The sequence below is a fragment of the Fringilla coelebs genome (genome assembly GCF_963513975.1).
Source record: "Fringilla coelebs genome assembly, chromosome: 1".
Taxonomy (NCBI): domain Eukaryota; kingdom Metazoa; phylum Chordata; class Aves; order Passeriformes; family Fringillidae; genus Fringilla; species Fringilla coelebs.
The window spans coordinates 47,680,543-47,698,370 of NC_140028.1; the positions used below are offsets into that span (position 1 = coordinate 47,680,543).

The following is a 17,828-nucleotide window of genomic DNA, read 5'->3' on the forward strand; positions in this document are numbered from 1 at the left end:
CTTAAAAACCTTACAGTTTTTGTTAACAAAAATGGCTAAAACTGCTGCTTCTGTTTAGCATCAAAAATAATGTCCCAGAAGAATTTTTAAAGTCAAGAGTCATTGTCAGACATTCTTGTAGTCTCTTTCTCTTGTGGTATCTACTTCTTAGAATAAAGGAAGTTTAAACTTAGGAAATGCTTGCAAAAAGAAAATAGGAAGGGACTGTAACTTCTCTAACCAAAAGTGCCCACAAGACAGACAGCACTTCATGCACTCTCTGAAAGGAATTGTGTGAAAAATAAAAATGCATTTCTGCTCTGATGGTCCATTTTCAGACATTTTAAAAGACAGGGGATTCATCTTGCTCACTGACTATGGTCTACTTCACTGGTTCCTTTAATTATGCAACACAAAATGCTCATCTTTTCAGGCTGCTGGCATGCCAACCATCACAGAACAATCCTCAAAGATATTCTGTAGTAGTTTCATAACACTTCTTAGCTCACTGCCCATATTCAGTCTACCATATGTCAACAAGCAACCTCTGTCTAGCATCTGATCAGGAACTGCACAGGCAGGACCAGGCACCCCCAACACCCCACTCGACCCCATGCTTTCCTTTCACAAAAGAGTATCTAAAACTCTGTAAGTGAGCTGGTATATGAATTACTCTTGTCCCACTCTCAGTACAACAAACTACAGAATTCAATTACTTAGACAAGACATGTATTTGACTCCAGGAATGGAGATGAGAAATCCATCTTTTCAATTAGTCAGCTGTTGTTTTGTGGGAAGGGGTGGGATGGAGCAATGGCTCCAGATGCTGCACTGTCCTCATAACAAGGAGCTCACATGTGTAAGAAACAGAAAACTTGTGTCTAAGCTCTACTTCAGAACAGAAAAAGAAATCACAAAACAAGGTGAAAATATATCTATGGTTTTACTGAATTCTCTTCTGAATACAACACGTCCATTGTATAAGATAAAGCAATAAGGTCCAGGGTTTTTTTGTATAAATATGTGCAAAATAATATTATAAAGTTTTTAAAAAATAAATTAGTGTTCTGTTTTCTTTTTGTTGTCCTTCCTTATCTTTTTGCTCTTTCCAGCTTGTCTAGATGATTCTTCCTGAAATGAAAAACACGCATTGCAAAATTTAAAAAATATTCTTGTAAACCACAAGTATTCTCCCAAGGTTACCCTCGAGAATTATTTTTAATATGAACAGTATTCACGGTTCACAGAGATTTATGAAAATTTGGACATGCTTATCCATTCACAAAGTTGTACTTTTCTTTTGACTTCATCAAACAGTGGAAAGTCCCACAAGTTCACATGCAAATGCCTCCATTCTGGAGGGATGAGACATACCGTTGATGGTACATAGCCGTACTCTACAAGTACATTTCTTGCACAATTGTTGATATGCTTGAAACGATCTGGTCCCAGGAGAATGCCTCCATACCAGCGGGACACCACAACTAACACATTGTGGACATTCAAAATCTGTGAATAAGAGAAAGCAATAAAAGTTATTATCTTCTAGTTGAACCTGAATTACTGCTGACACCAATCTGAAACATAGAAAACGTCTATTATCTTTTATTTTTAAAAATTACTGAGTTACATTTCTTGTTCTTTGGAATGATCAATTATTGCTCTGTCACTAAGCTGATTGTCTATTCACAGTTCTGAAGTGGTGGTGGATGAGGCTAATAATAGCCAGGCCACAGGCATTATACACATGGATATATAAAAATACTTTAAGCTAGTGCTGTTAATACATGCATGTTAACAACCATACATCATCTTTGTTAAGGAGAAAAAAACAGATATCTGACTAATTTAAACAATACTTTCAGAAGAGTCAATCATTGTATGTGAAAACAGAAATATTCTTAGAATTTTAAAATGAAAAGCAGTAGGGTCATGTTCTGTTACAGGAATTTTCTACTCTGCATTGACTATAAAGGATATGCATAACAACTCCTGGCAGTAAACAGGATGGTATTAATCCAAAATACAGTCTCTTGTAACTAGAAAGTGCTATTTTGAAATGCTGGCCTGATTTGAAACAAGATTAATATCAATTTAAAAAAAACCAAAAACCAAAAAAAACCCTCAAAACAGCAACAACAGCAACATTAAACCCTGTAAGTTTAGCAACAATAAATGTTTTAAATTACCTAATTTTCATACCCATATGTCATAAGAGCTGAAAACAAAAAAACTACAAGATCTATGAACATCCAGAAATCAGCCCATAAATTTAATCAGCCCATAAACTTTAATCTTTTCCTATGGCTGAAAATTGAACTCTTCTTATCCTTATCTTGCTATTCTTCCAGAATGGAAATATTCCCAGTAACTAGGATTAAAGATGGAGAATGATGATCCCCATAATTTACACACATTCACACTTGAAAGTGACATTCATGTCATGTTCTAAACTAGATTTTATGGAATATTAAGAGCCTAGACAACTTTCAAAAGTGTGTACTAACATGCTGATAAAAAGCCGATAATCTCAGAACAAATTGAGGCACAGTAACTGCCAAATTGTATCTTTACTTATTTTCATAACAATAATGTCTTCACACTTAGTACATATACTTGCATATATTACATAACCTAAGTTTGTTTATTTATTTAACCTTCCCCTGGTTTGAGTTATTTTAGAAGTTTGAAAAAGTTCAAAATTAAAAATGTCAAAATGCTTCCATCAACTATATTTTTTTTCAGAAAAAAAAAAAAGGAACATGGGTGGGGGAAGAAAAGTTTCCAGGAATAAGAATGCAACATATTAAGCAAAAGAATATTCAAGCAAGAAAAGGACAGGAAAATAAAACTCCTGTTGTGAAGAAAACATCGATCTAAAATAAAAATAAATATTTTGTCTGCTCACACAGCTTGTGTAAGCAGTGACTTGAGGCACAGCATTAAGATGCACACAGCTGTCTCATGTAGTTGTGCTGCTTTAATTGTGGTTTTGCTAGGACTTGCATCATGAACCAAAATTTATCGATCTCATCTCACTCACATTTAGTAGCACCTTTGCCAAATCTTATTTCAATACTTGAAGACTAAAATATATGTGAGAATGAGGGCCATGGACCCAGAACAGGAAACAGTACAACAAAACAGACTAAATTATCAAAACAGCTTAGCTCCTTCACTCCTTTTGTATTTGAAGTTCTACTCTGCAAGTTCATATATTGGTGCCTTTTTATTACGCCTGCTCAAGGGAACCACATGAAAGGTTGTGCACAGGTCAGCTATTATATTGTAACAGTCAGCTTCTCCCAGTACTCATCTTCTGTGTACCTTACACCACACAGAAAGCACAGCATATAAAATTTAGTTATCTTTTAACCCATTCAAACTACTACTGCCACCTATGAAACATCACTTGTTTCTATGATCCGAGACTTCAAAAGTGCTACAGTCTGTGTTTTTCCTTTCACCTTAAGAAAGCAATCATCTGCCTGGCTGCTAGCAGAGCAAAAATCAAAATAATCTTCTACAAGCTTATTTACATTATAGTGATTTTTAATATCAATATAAATTCAAGATTTCCCAAAGCCAAAGACTAATTTCTACAACCTGCATAAGATGGAGAAGACGTCCACCTGCTGCTGTCTCTCCATCATCTTCACAATCCTGTAGGAATGTCTGCTTATCTTCACAGTATATTCTATAAAAGAAAAAAAAATAACATAAAATAGATTTTAAAAATCAACTTATTAATTGTCAACTAATAAATTAATCAACTAATATTTCTACATGATTAATAAAGTCTCATATCTCTCACACATGTGTGCATCAATTCTAATTTTCTCTTACACATATTTACAGGAAAAGAGGATGAGGTATAGGGTAAACCACAAGTGTTTATCTGTACAGTAGAACAAGTTTGAGAAGCTTTTACACAGACTTTAGCTACTTCAGGCAAACTCTAGCCATTATCAGTTTAAAGTCTGGAAAAAAACATGAAAAAACCAGAAAAATACCCAGGTTTTTAGCTTAATAATTGCGTCTAGCTGAAACTAGAGACAGATTCAAATAATGGCATACCCCTAGAAAAAGAACTTGGACAAAAATATTATTAATAATTAATTATGTCTGTATTTCAGCGGCAGCATGAAACTATGACTGAAATTTGCCCTTGGATTCTCCATGTCATCTCCCTCCTCAGGGGGTACTGCAGTAAAATTTTGGGTGTATTGTTTCATAAAGAAGACAGCTGCTCACGCCTAATTTTCCATTAGTCATGCTCAGAGGTCTAGTAGTGACCAGTAAGTTGGTTTGTTACCAACTTATTTCCTAACTTCTGAACTTAGTTACAGCTGACACAACGAGAAAGAGGCTTCTAGTACTAGATGACAAAGAGGAAGCAGTAAGTATGTGCCTGTTCCTCTTTCTTTTTTTTTTTTTTTTTATAAAGTGGATTTGGATAAAAGGAATGAAGGAAGACAGACCATCATCTGTGAGAACAGAAACACCCCCCTTACAGAAACTTTTTACTTAGGGAGAAGCTTTTGCTTTTTGGTAAAACAAGCTTTCACTTGCTCTCATTTCATGTTTCATCAGGATCACAGCAGTATGGGCATGAATGGGTAAGTACCTTTGCATGTTTTTTTAGATGATTGGTTCCTACAGTTCCTCCCTTTTATTGTCACCTACATTCCTCAGAAAACTACACTGGTTGGAAACAACCTACATTGGACTGAGACCAATTAATTTCACATAAGTTATGTTTACAAAAGTTGCCAGAGGCAGGTGACTGCCAAACTCATTTTTACCTGTTTCTCATAATCCCTGAAGTTTCTCGTATTTTCAGCTGAAACTTCATATGCCAGATGTCTGCATCAGGCTTTCTGATTCGACTCTTATTTCAACTGAACATTTTTCAGCTATTTCTAAATATAAGGTTGGGGGGGGGGGGGGAAGAAGTTACTTCACCCAAATAAAAACACATTTAGTTCAGGATGATGTAGCATTTCCATGCTCAGACATACTACAAAAGTATACTAACGCATGTTCAAATCCACTTTTTTTTTCTATTCCTAATGCTGCTTCACTATTTTATTTTCTACTGTATGTTCTACTTTTTTGACCTCAAATTCAAAATAACACCTGCAACACCAACATTCAAATAAGAAACCTACTGCCTAAAGCAAGAAATTTCTTTTAATTTCTTTCCCATGTCCTGCACTCATTTGTGAAAGAACACTAAAAAGAAAAATGAAAAATCACTATTTGTATCTTACCTGTATGCATATATGTTGTGGGTAGCACTTGCAATTTTCTTGTTCTCATATAATTTTTCAAGAACTCTTTTAACCTATAAAAAACAACAGAAAAAAAACTTCCTTTTATAACAGGGGTTATACATCCCTCTCAATATCACTGCTAAACAAATATCTCCCTAATATTACAATTAAACAATTTTATGCTTTGACACAAAATGTTTGATGTGATAACTCAAGAAGCAACTTCTCAGTATTGTTTTACACAATTTTCCTGGGATACTGAAAACAGCTTGTCTCTTCAATTTCTACACTGGGTATATTCATTTTATTGCTCAAACTGCAGAAGTGTCAAATTGCTTTATTAAACAAGAGACAGTAAGATCCAGAAAATATTTTTAGTCAGTATTCAGTATCAACTGCACCTGCTTACTTTTTTAATAATAAAGTTAAGCTGGAATAGAACACAACATACATATTCCCACTACATACTGCTTTTACTTATTTCACAAAAATATGATGTTTAGAGAGCTCTACTACATTTCAAATTTTTTCTTTTCCCTCAAACATGCTTTTTTTTCAGTTTCCACTTCACAGAAAGAACAGTAAAAACAAAAAATATCCAATTAGGAGTCTGAAAGTGTCAGTATTTTCCCAGAAAACAGATATTCCCATCAAGTGTCTGATCTCTTTGCTCTTAAGAAGTACCAAATTCAAAACATTTACCAATATCAGCTCATCATATGTTTCTAAGTAAACAAGCTGTCAATTGTTCAACCCTTTCCAATGGTCTAGCAAAAAGAAGAGCTTTTAATAAGACATCATTTTAATACATAATACAAAACATTTCTGAAGTTGAGAAAGCTTGAGAAAACATGCCTGGCAAGTAAATTGCCTTCCATACAAAAACAAATGTCTCAGAGGAGTAATCAACAGACATATTTAATATCTGCCCTAGCTATATTCTGCTATTTCCAATTCTTCTTGAAGAAATCCAACCGACAAAAATCACCTCAAATAAAAGATATCTCAATGAAAAAAATCCTGCTATTAATGGAGAATATTGCTTCAGACATCTATCTTCTTACTTTAAACAATGAAGGAAGACAGCTCATATTACTTAATATACTTTCATAAACATGGACAGTATGTTAAAGCAATAAGTTTCAATCCAGGCACTTAAAGGACAATTCATATGAAATGATCATCACCTTTGACATTACTTATTTCCCAGCTACCAGGTTTTTGGAAATGTACTTTAAAGATGAATTTTCGTGTTACAGCTGTATCTTCTTTAAGTGATCCTTTAAGACATATATACATATATATATATATATATATATATATATATATTTATGAATTAACTCAGTTACTTTAGAAAGAGAAGAAATAGGAATCATTGGCTTCATGTACCTTTTTCATTTTAAAATACTCTCACCCTTTTATCATGATTTGTGAGTGAGATTGTTCTACATACACAAAACCCCACATGAATGTACAGTGTATGTGAACTTGAAAGGTCAAAGTGCTCCAGAAGGGATGCTGGGATTTAGAGACCAATTCTTATGCCCATATTAGGCAAATTATTGAGGGGGAAGAAAAAACAAAACAAAACAAAACACAGATGGCTTCAAACATTACAGCTTTTATATAGAGAAATCAGCCTAAAAACACTGTCAACCTGTCAGTGTTTTATCATAGCCACTGAGTATGTAGCTGACCTAGCTTACATGGAACTTCAAGAAGCACTTGACAATATCCCTCACCAAAAATTCTTTTAAAAAACTCTAAAATTGCATAAAAAGAAAGAGAAAATCTTCTCAAGGTTTAACTCTGAGGTAATAAAAGAAAAGTAGTTTCCCCACTAAAAAGGGATGATCAAAGGAGGCTGATGGCAGCAGATGGAACGTGATGTACAAAAGAAGCTCTAAACCCCTCTCAATTAGGTCATGATAAAGATTTACTTAAGCACAATCCAAGTGTGTTTTTCAAGAAAATTCCTTTCTGAAGGAGGGAAAACATATATAAACTCATTTTATGTGTTAGCTTTTCCAGCTCACACATGATAGACTTGGTAACTTCCAAACATCTTATGATAAACTTGCCAACATCCAGAAGTCAAATTACAGTGTTCTTATTCTCCTCCATCTAATGCACAAAGTGGTAAAGAATAGCAGGAAGAAGAGCTTCTACTTCACTATTCAGCTGATAGTGAAAGTGAGAAACCAATGACAACTCAGACAGTACTAGCACAGAAAGATGCACAGACAGACCAACGTATCTGGCAATTCCCAAATATTCCAGTAATACTTTGTCAAGCTCAAAGTACAGGCAAAAAGAGAAGAACTGATCTCTACTAACTTGTCTGGTTGTCACCACTGGAGCCAAATGTGCCTGGAAAGTGCTCCTTCGATCTGTGATTGGGTTTCCATGATGTATGGGGGGCAGTTCTTCATCTACGGGTCACAAACAAGGAAGTGTTTCTTTTCTTTTAAGAGGACAGAAACAATGCATGGGGCTACAAAAGTAAAGAATGTCTCAGCTTTAAGAAAAGGCACTTATTAAAGTGAAGTGCAGAAAATAATGTACAAACCCACCAAAAATATATTGCATTTTTTAATGACTGTTATTAAATGTTATTATAATTCTATTGTCACTAATTTTATTCTAAAGGTGAGTAGATAACCAGAATCTTCAAGTCTCATTATAATTATTTCAACAGAATTAACAAGAGCGTATTTTTTACCTTCCTGACTTTCAGATGTCATGTAATTTAACATTTTAGTTTGATCCTCCTGAGTGGGCTGATAATCTAGGAGAAAATCATCTCCATCATCTTCATCAACTTCTTCAGTGGTTTTCTTAATATCTGGTTCTATTAAGATACAAGTAGTAGAATTTATTACACATTTTTTGCAAGACAAGCAAAACAAAATTTCAAACTCTTTTTCTCAAAAGTCTCTGTCTTCTCAGTTCAAAACAGTTAGACATTAAAAATTATTAAATGCAGAATAGTAACATTAATTACAACAAAACCCAAAAGTACTCAGCCCAGTATTAAGTTAAAAATTCCTGAGAATTAAAAATAAAATACTCATACTATGGGATCCTTCCATAAGACCTTCTGTTTCAACACTAAGTAACAGTATTTCTAAGAAAAAAAACCAATAATGTTTACTATTTCCATTAAACATTCAAAATGCTACCTTTAATCTGAATTTAGGGATCAAATTAAGCTGATATTTCAGAAAAACTTCAGCCATTTACTGGTCATTTGGGGTAATATGTAGAGCTGTTGCTCAATGCTAGTTCACGAGGGTATAAAATTATTAGATAAAAAATTATTAGATTTGAAACGTCTCTCTCATCACGCTTCAAGTAATCTGGGATTCCAAAAATCCTGTTTTCCTTCATTCACAAAACAACCTAAAAATAATAGTCAATAACAAAGGAGGAAATATACAGGGTTCTGACATCTGGATTTAGAGCCAAACTAATATACCACAGTTTCATTCCTTTTTAGAGGGCTATGATGTGCTTATGATGCAGGTTTTATAATATATGTATTTTCCATTAAAAAACAGAGGGGTAATAAAGCATGTTCAAAAATGGAAGCCATAAGGTTGTGGCTAAAATACCCAAACTTCCAATATTGTCAATAAAATTTTCACTTCTCAGGGTCCCCTTTTAGTCACATCAGTGTAGAATGACTTCTCCAATGTCTGTGATGTAGCAACAAAACGCACAGTTTATTGAAAGACTAACACTAGACCTTACCATGAAACCACACTGAAAATGAATTTTTTTTTCTTCAGACTTTTATTTCTCACAGGACAAAGATAACACCCCTGAGAGAGAAAAGTAGTTCTGTTTCCTTTTACCACAGTGCATGCACACGTCACTCACACATTTCATAGCAGCTTAGCATTTTAATGCACAAAACCTCCCACCATTTTTTGAAACAACAACTGTGAATTTACACAAACTGTAAGAGTCAACAGCAGAAGAATCACTGCACCTCTACTGATGATGTACTTCTCCTCCCAATACAGTAAAATGAATGAAAGGACAGAAAAGTAAAGCTTTCTTTTTTGGAATACTTGCTCATTTGTCTGCACAGTCCACTGAAGTTATCTACTCTTGAATCCCAATCCTCCAACAGTGCACTTAATACCAGAAATTAATTATTACTGGTATGAATAATCCTTTGCAGAATGGAGGGCAATGCATAATGTACCTGTGGGCAGCACTGTCCTTTCAAGCAAATAATTTCAATCCTGAGAGAACTGCAGACCTTGTTCCAGTTCAGAGGTCACCCCCACCTTCTTTTCCCTCCTGCTTTTTAAAAAGGGACACTGCCACTGTAAAACAATAAGCCCTGACGCAGGAGACTGTTTTCTGATATTTAGATCTAATTCAAAAGGGCCTGAACTAACTTGTACTGAAATCTTACTTTGCAATGGAAGAAGAAGGAAAATAAAAGCCCCACGTGTTTTCTGAAGTACCTGGATCTGAAGACTGTGCCTTTTCTACCAGAACTTCTCGTATCTTCTCCACCCATAAATACAGTATACTTTCACCAAGGTTCTGTCTGGAAGTAAAAGGTCATGGTAAATGAAGAATCACTTTTGCAAATTTCACTTGGATAGTACATAAAATAATATACAGATTTCAAACACACAGAAATTGAATATAGCTAATGAGATAAAGAGCTTAAGCAGGCTTGTGTAAAGTTCTGTCTCAGTAGCTCACTGAGCGAAAAACTTATCAGTGGATTGTGATAGTAGGTCAGTGGAGCATTGGAATGAAACACTACAGTTTGGGTAATAGGCAGTGCTATAGGACACGGAGATAAAGATTTAGGCCTAGGAGGCTCCACTCAGGGGGCACAGGTGTGTATTGAGGTACTGAGGGAGGATGGGATGAACATGTCTTATATATGCATGTTAGGACTTAATAAATGCTCCCTCTATGTGCAGGAGGACCCAAACAACTCAAAACATATTTCAAATGGTTAAAACGGTTATGAACTGTGCATGTTTGCCTGAGAAACAAAACTAAAGATTTAGGGCTGTAGATATCTCATGGTTTCTCAATGATTTTATTCTTACTGCCACCATCTGGGCACCAGATAAGTAACAAAATTACATATTTAAACTTTGCATAATGTATACAGCACTACTGCTGGAAACAATCAAATTCAAACAAGCATTCATATTTTAAGAAAAATTATTAAAGCAAAAATAAGGATTTTACGAATTTGTAGCTCTCACTTCAAAATCCAGACTGACTTCAGAACAACTCAATGCCCTGATTTAACACAGCTTATTGTACAGAAGCTTTAACATCTGCTTTAACATCTGAATACATTTTTTTAGTGATGGAGAGAGACTAGAAGAAGAATAAAATTTCCCTGTTTTACAAAAGTATACAGATATTTGCCCAACTATCACCCAATTACAGTTTCTGAATAGTTGTAAATTACTTTGTGTCTCCTAAAACAGACTTGCGATTTCTAAATATCCATTTTTTCCATAGCAATTGACAGTGTAGTTCATGTTGGTTTAGACTGCAGAACTACACACCTTAGATCCTAGGGACTAGAAACCTGGTCAAATACAATGTAAATGATGCAGAGTATCTCTGTCCATCCGACAATTATTTAGACATTGAACAGATAAAAGGTTTTCACAAATACTGCGCACATCAGTGATTACTCCAGGTTTTTAAACCAATTAAAATGATCTAAAGTACATATATGGCCTAAAGTACACACACCTCCTGCTGAACAAACAGAAGTGAGAGCAGACCAGCGAGGACTCTGACCAGCAGCTGATATAGAGAGAAGGGAGCTGAATCAGCACAGTTTGACAACCTACAGGACTGCACAGGGGGGAACAAAAAAGGAACCAGCAGCTCTACCTGTGGTAGAGACTCCATCAAATCCTTTGAATCTGGACAGCATTAAGGACAACCTCTGTCCTTCTTGCTCCAGTGAACAACTGTGGTGAATATAATCACACAGAACTTTTCACTTAAAATCCTCATGCATTTTTAACACTTCAAATTAAATTTTACTTGTTTAAATGATCTGTTGCTTAATTAACTAAGAAACCCTGTTAATAAAAATAAAAAACCCTTATGCAAGCTAAGTGGTCTCTTCCTTATGGCATTAAAAAAACATTTCTTATGCAAGATGCCCATATTTCACTGTCTGGGGCATGACTGTGCTTTCTTTTATTTTTATTTCATTTATTTGATATCATCTCTGGGACTAAAAGAAATAAATAAACCATATAAAATTACTACATTTTTCACCCACTTTAACAGCAATTCCAAATCATGTAATTGGAGTATTTCTAAATGCTGTTTATTCTCATGCATCCATTATGCCCTGTACTATGTGTTAGCTGCACACTGTGATAATAAACAGTCCATGATGTTCCAGATTCCAGTTAAGAGATTCTGCATGTATTTATTTCAAAACCTACATATACCTTAGCTTTTAAGAAAAACTGGTATGCCATTTTATGCTCTAAGACAACCAAATGTTTTCACATCCTGTGTTTTAACATTCAAGTGCAGAACAGATAGAAACTAAAAATACATTGTCTCCTTTTACTATATTCCACAGTCTCAAACTTACACGTATATTTCTTCCAAGCTACTTGCTAGCTCTGTATAATCTTGTCCTCGAAGCCAAGGGGCACTAGAATGAAAAGAAATGCAATGAAAATTGCGCTACATTGTGAAATGTTGCTGCTTCCAACATTCCCAAATAAATGTGATGAACACCTTGAAAACGTAACTTTGCCAACCATCAAGATTCCAGCTGCAAACATGTTGGAAAAAACAGGATAAAGAATAGAATATCCTCGCTGGAAACATCCCCCATTGTTAGTATACTTTAATTCAAAGAGTATTTTAACTAAACTTCCACTTACAGGTAAACAATTAACAGTGGCAAGTCATTGAACACAAATGTTTGCAAGAAAACATCACCTACTTTAGTTGATAAATAGGTGGCTCTGCAGTTGGATATCCTGGTGGCAAAATCACCTGAAAGAAATTCAGGATATGTATTCATTGGACTACCCTCAGCTAGAGGAGCTTTACTGAAGGACTCTGATGTCAAGCACCAGGACTACAATTAGTGTTACAAATGAAGAAAGCAGTTGGGTACGTTACTACAGAATTACAAGAAACAGTGAATATCTGCATTTAAAACTCCAATAGTGGTAATGCATACAATTATATTTTATGGGGCAATTTATAAGGATGCAAAATAAAGTACAGAAAAAAAACTGAAAGAAGCTGCACGCAAAAAAGTGGTACCACATTTCCCTAAGTAGACATTTCCATGTTTCTTACACTAAATAAACTTATTGCTTTCAGTTCGGAAAACATAAAGCAAGGAGTTGGATCAATTAAGTTGATCCAAATATCCTTTTGTCTCAACACTTTCCAGAAAGCAAATCCAGATGCAACTGCAGTAGATTCACAGAGGCACAAAGTCCTTAGTGTAAAAGTATTTCAGAAATTAGTCTTTGGTGAAATACACTGAAATGTTTCGGTTAGGTGTGGAACTAGGATATGCAATTACTGAACGTATCACATGCACAGCAATGTGTTACATGAAGAATCACTGAAAAGTCTCATCACAGACTCCAATCCAAAAGCTTCTGAATCATCTGAGTACATAATAAACCATATCTAAAGGGTTTCACCTGCATCAGTCTAACTGCAAAATTCATGTTAAACTTCTTACCACGACTATACCTGCAAACAGAGGGTCCATTTTGGTTGATCCAGACAGTCGCTAATCTTAATGCAATAGATTTTTTCATCTTCATCAACAACACACCAATCATCACCATAGATTGATGAAAGGGCTTCAATTTCATCAATCTAAAAAAACAAAAAAATGTGAAAGTAAATACCCCCCCATAAAACCCACACAACTCTATGTGCTAATCATATTATCATCTTTTTAAAGTCTTGCTCTTCTACAACTCATTGACAGATGTGAGAAGATTCACTGCACTGGAAGGCCTTAAGTACTGGGGATCCAGTCCTGAGTCACAGGACTTCAGGTGCACCAAGGGAGATTTAAGTTGGACCTTAGGAAGAATTTCTTCACAGAAGGGGACATTACACATTAGAATGGGCTGCCCAGGGAGGTGGGGGAGTCACTGTGCCCGGAGATATTTAAGGAAAGACTGGATGTGGCACTCAGTGCCCTGGTCTGGCTGACACAGCGGTGTTCGGTCACAGGCTGGATTCGATGATCTCAGAGGTATTTTTCAACCTAACTGACCCTGTCATTTTGTAAGTAACCTTTGCTCAGTTCTCACACAGATACAACAGCTTTTGAATTTCTCTGGATAATCCTGTTGTCTCAGCAGCGACAAGGCCAGCCAAGTGACAGGGAGCAGGTGCCAACACGTTCCCTGCAGCTCCCATTCGGGCGCTGCTCCCGGCTGGCTGGGTCGGACCCCGGCAGGGGAACGACCCCGAGGGTTCAGCACTAAGCTCGTCCTGAGGAGGAGCGGATACTCAGCAAATTCTCATAAAGAAAACCCGGGGAAGTGCCTTCCAGCTAGAAAAGAAACACGCGAAGTGTGGCGGTGCAGACGCGCCACAGCGGGCACGGAGCCGCTCGGGGGCCGGGGCTCACCAGGAGCCCCCTGAAGTCACCGCTTTCCCCGCGGCCCCCTCCGCCGCTCACCTGCTGCTGGGCCCTCTCCATGTCACTCGCCGCCATCGGAGCCGAGGGAAGGAGCAGGAGGAAGGGAAGGAGCAGGAGGAAGGGAAGGAGAAGCAGGGAAAAGCCGAGGGGCAGCCGCGCGGTGTGCGCAGCCGTGGCGGTGACGCTGCGCGCCCTTCCTTCCGCCGCACGGACAGCGGCAGCGGGCGGACCGTGCGCTCCTGCCTCGCGTTGCCGCACATCCTTTATATCCGTCTGGGAAGTTTTCCCGTTTTCCCTACATCCTGTTTTTAAACAAAAGTGTGTAAGTAGTTCTGTTTCACTGAGGATTTTACTGATGCAGCCGTTTTCACCTTGCATTTATGGCATTCGGGACGCAACGATTGCCATAACTACAAAATTTTTTAAAAAAATTATTTAAAAGAGTAACGGTGTTTCAAGCAGTTTTCATTACCGTTCTGGAAATCCATTTCTTCTGTTTAACCTCGGGAAGTTTAAGGCATCTCTTTTAGACACGGCACTGATCAGTAAAGATCTCCTTGCATGTAAAGCATGGGTTTCACAGTTTTTGCAGTTTTTGTAATTTATGGTTTTTTTCCAGTGTGATTTTATACTGACACAGTTGGGAAGAATTCAAGGTAAACTTTACTTTGCCTTTCTGGAAAACTTAGAAAATTTGCATCCATTTGGAGAACAGGATTAGAGTTCAGAATAATTGTGACATTCAGCAAAACAGACAAAACAAAAACTAAAACAAACTAACAGCCTACAGAAAAGAAAAAAAGAAAAAAAAAAAGGGAAAAAAAATACCAACCCAGGATGGTACTGAGTAGGGATAAAACTAGCACGGTATTATCAACTAAATATTTTGTGGATGGAGAACAACTGATTGCACAGCAGTTCTGCAGAAATTATTTCAGAGTTAGAGTGAATCCAAGACCATCTTTGTCTTTGGTGTCACAAACAGAGTTGGTTTAATTATTTTTGAAAAGATAATAAAAAGAATATACCCAGTCTCAGAACATGACAAAAATGCATATTTTATCAGACAAAATCACATATTACAGTTAACTTTAAAAGAGAGAGAAAGAAACGTAAACAGACAGTGAGCTTATTGTTTAAGCAATTGCCTTAATTGACCAAAGCTTAACTGAAAGCTTTAATCCATAAGGACCTAGAAAAGATGGTGCTCCATCTGTTCATCCTAACATACTGTAAATTGCCTTATAAATCTAAAGAGAGAACTATAACAAGGCTTAAACTTTCTGACAACAATCTCTGTATGATGCTTATGCTTTATAAGTTGCTAGTTTTGACTTAGCTGAACAAGTGACTTTACATTACTGTACACGTTTTTTGTTATTAAATAACTCAAAAAGTTATTGTCATTTTTTAATGATTGTTGTCTCCAAGTCATTTAAAAGCATTGATATGAAAGACTTCAGCGATCTGCTGTTGGGCCAGGAAGAAACTGTTCTAGATAAGGAGGTACAGAGAATAAATCACAAAAACTGTATGGACTGTAGTCACCTCTGACAGATTTCAGAGGACTCGCTAATTTCCTTTCATTGACATTTATGTTTGTGACAAGTCTTAGTAAATAGAAATGGACATAAATGTGGCTAATGAATCTCCAGCATGTTTAGAGATACTAAATTAATAACAGACTAGCTGAACTGATATGGTGCACAGGGCTATTTACCAGATAATTACTGTCTTGGTCTGTCTGAAACATTCTACTAAAGCAGGTATGAAATACATAGCCACAACTTTCAAAGGATAACAGCATAGTGGAGTTTTCTAAACTATTTGGGGTATTCTAAAAGAATTTAACTGAACCTCACTGTTCTTTATGGTGATGCATCTCCCAAAATTATACTCTTCACATCAATGCATTAATTTTGATATTTAAAATGGTTACAAAGTCTAACCTTGGTTCATCAGTTCACAAGGACTACTTTGTGAACCACAGATAGCAGAGAAAAACATTTAAAGCTCAAATCAAATCAACTAAGCCAAAGAAAACCCAGGATACCTCAAAAAACCACCTGAGCTTGCTTCAGTGCTGCTTTGAGGTCAGACAGCAGCCCAAATTACTACCTTGAATTCAAATTCTTTGTTCTGTCTTCTCACGGCACTGGGTAATTACTCATTTAATTCTGCAACTGGAATCTAATACTAGAGCATGAAAAGCTTAAATGAGATACAAATAATAGTCATTTCATCAGGAGTGAATCACAAATAAGTGAAAAACACAGAACTAAGAAATACAGAAGAATTAAAAGTTTGAGTAAAATATCCATAACTCTGCTTTATTTTGCACACAACAGTTCAAACAACATGATGCATTTTCAACTCCTCTGCTACAATAAAAAAAGGAAGATTGAAAAAAAATAAGGACAACGCCATGTCATGTACTAATGATTAATCCCCTCAGTTCTGGACCCTGATTTTGGGCAGGATTTTCTTCTCTTGAAACTATTCCAGTAGTGTCTTAAGAATACTTCAAGGAGAGCATTTTGCTATAGTTACTTACCAACAAAACACTACTTTATTCTCTAATGCTCCAATTCCACTCTACATTCAATAGAAATCTCATTCTGTAATAGAAATCTTAATTGGGCCATCCAATAATGAGCATTTATCCATTTGAGGACAAAGTAGTTCAGCTGATTTCAGTTCCACAGTGATGCATTTTGCTAGATTGTGGTCTAAACTGACATAAATTAGCTGTATGGTTCATAGATGTAAACTCTCCACATGCAGCTGATTTATCAATTTGGAACTAAAACCAAACCAAACTGGTTCAGTCACAAGAAAAACAAAGTGCATTAAACAAGCCTAGTTCTTGTTCTAAACCTACATGTCTGGTAAGACTAAGGAGAAGCATATGTACAGGTGATTTAATACCTTGGTTAGAAATGTTTCTCCTCATTTAGCCACAACCCAGTTTTTGTGCTGGCTACAGCAAAAAAATTGCCTTCTGTAGAGCTACAGAAATCCAGAAGCTTTTCTATGAAGTAATTACTAGCAGGTTTTAGGAGCCTCCTGAGAGAAGAGGACCAGCAGTGAATTCTCACATTTCCCCCTGCCATACCTGCATTTAGATAAAAACGGGCTTGTCAAAAAGAAACTTTCCTCTGTTATAGGTTTTTTTCCTGCTACAGGATACTTAAAGAAACCACCTGAGCTTGCTTCAATGCTGCTTTGAGCAGCAAAAAGCATTTCTCAGCTCAGGAGGCAATCCAGCTCACACCATCCACAAATTCACTGCATTATATGGTTATTGCCTGCAAAGTATGAATGAAACTTCAGCCACAGACTAGCATGTGCAAGAATTCCTATTGCAGGCATTTCAGAACAACATAAACATTTGCTTTGAGTAACTGGCAGTTACTCACAGTAATCCAGAGAGATCCACAGGAATCACATCTGAGAGTGTCAGCACATTAATTAATTCTCCCGTGTCTGTGTTTTGCCAGCCTAGTAAATAAAATCTGTATGGAAGTACAGCAAAGTACAGTGCTTGCTGCACTGCTTTTCAGAGTTGGGGAGCAGTTTCCTCAGGAAGTGCACCAGGGCTGCAAGAAAGCTGCTAAGGAACAAATTTTTAGGGCTGCTGGTGAGCTAACAAACACAGTCATCTAACATGTTACTGTGTGAAAACAAACATAGAACCCATCACGTATAGTTTTCTATTTCCACTTCTCATTTCTCTGTGTGCACTCTCTTCCCCAGTCATACATCTCAAATCTGACCTGTATGCTCTAGCCTGAAGAGGAAGAACACAAAGTGTAAGTGCAATAAAGGTTGTCCCATCACAGAGAGGATATAAAAAATACTATACTATGAAAATCACAGACAAAACAGTTTGGTGAATTCTGTGCAAG

At 36.4% G+C, this 17,828-nt stretch overlaps 1 protein-coding gene across 2 annotated transcripts; it reads right to left on the reverse strand.

Annotated features, from left to right (window-relative positions):
• Positions 1-958: 958 nt before the first annotated feature.
• IMPACT (impact RWD domain protein) lies at positions 959-14,079 on the reverse strand. Of its 2 annotated transcripts, XM_084221521.1 has the most exons (11): positions 13,960-14,079; positions 13,011-13,139; positions 12,238-12,290; positions 11,878-11,940; positions 9,737-9,822; positions 7,978-8,106; positions 7,593-7,687; positions 5,253-5,326; positions 3,586-3,676; positions 1,354-1,488; positions 959-1,110 (listed from the first exon to the last, which is right to left on the reverse strand). In XM_084221521.1, exons 1-11 carry the CDS (start codon positions 13,993-13,995, stop codon positions 1,039-1,041), a joined length of 963 nt encoding a protein of 320 aa, XP_084077647.1. In that variant the 5' UTR covers positions 13,996-14,079; the 3' UTR covers positions 959-1,038. The 2 variants fall into 2 exon arrangements, with proteins under 2 accessions (XP_084077647.1, XP_084077648.1); XM_084221522.1 differs by lacking the exons at positions 12,238-12,290; positions 13,960-14,079 and having other exon boundaries at positions 13,011-13,176.
• Between the last annotated feature and the right edge of the window lie 3,749 nt (positions 14,080-17,828).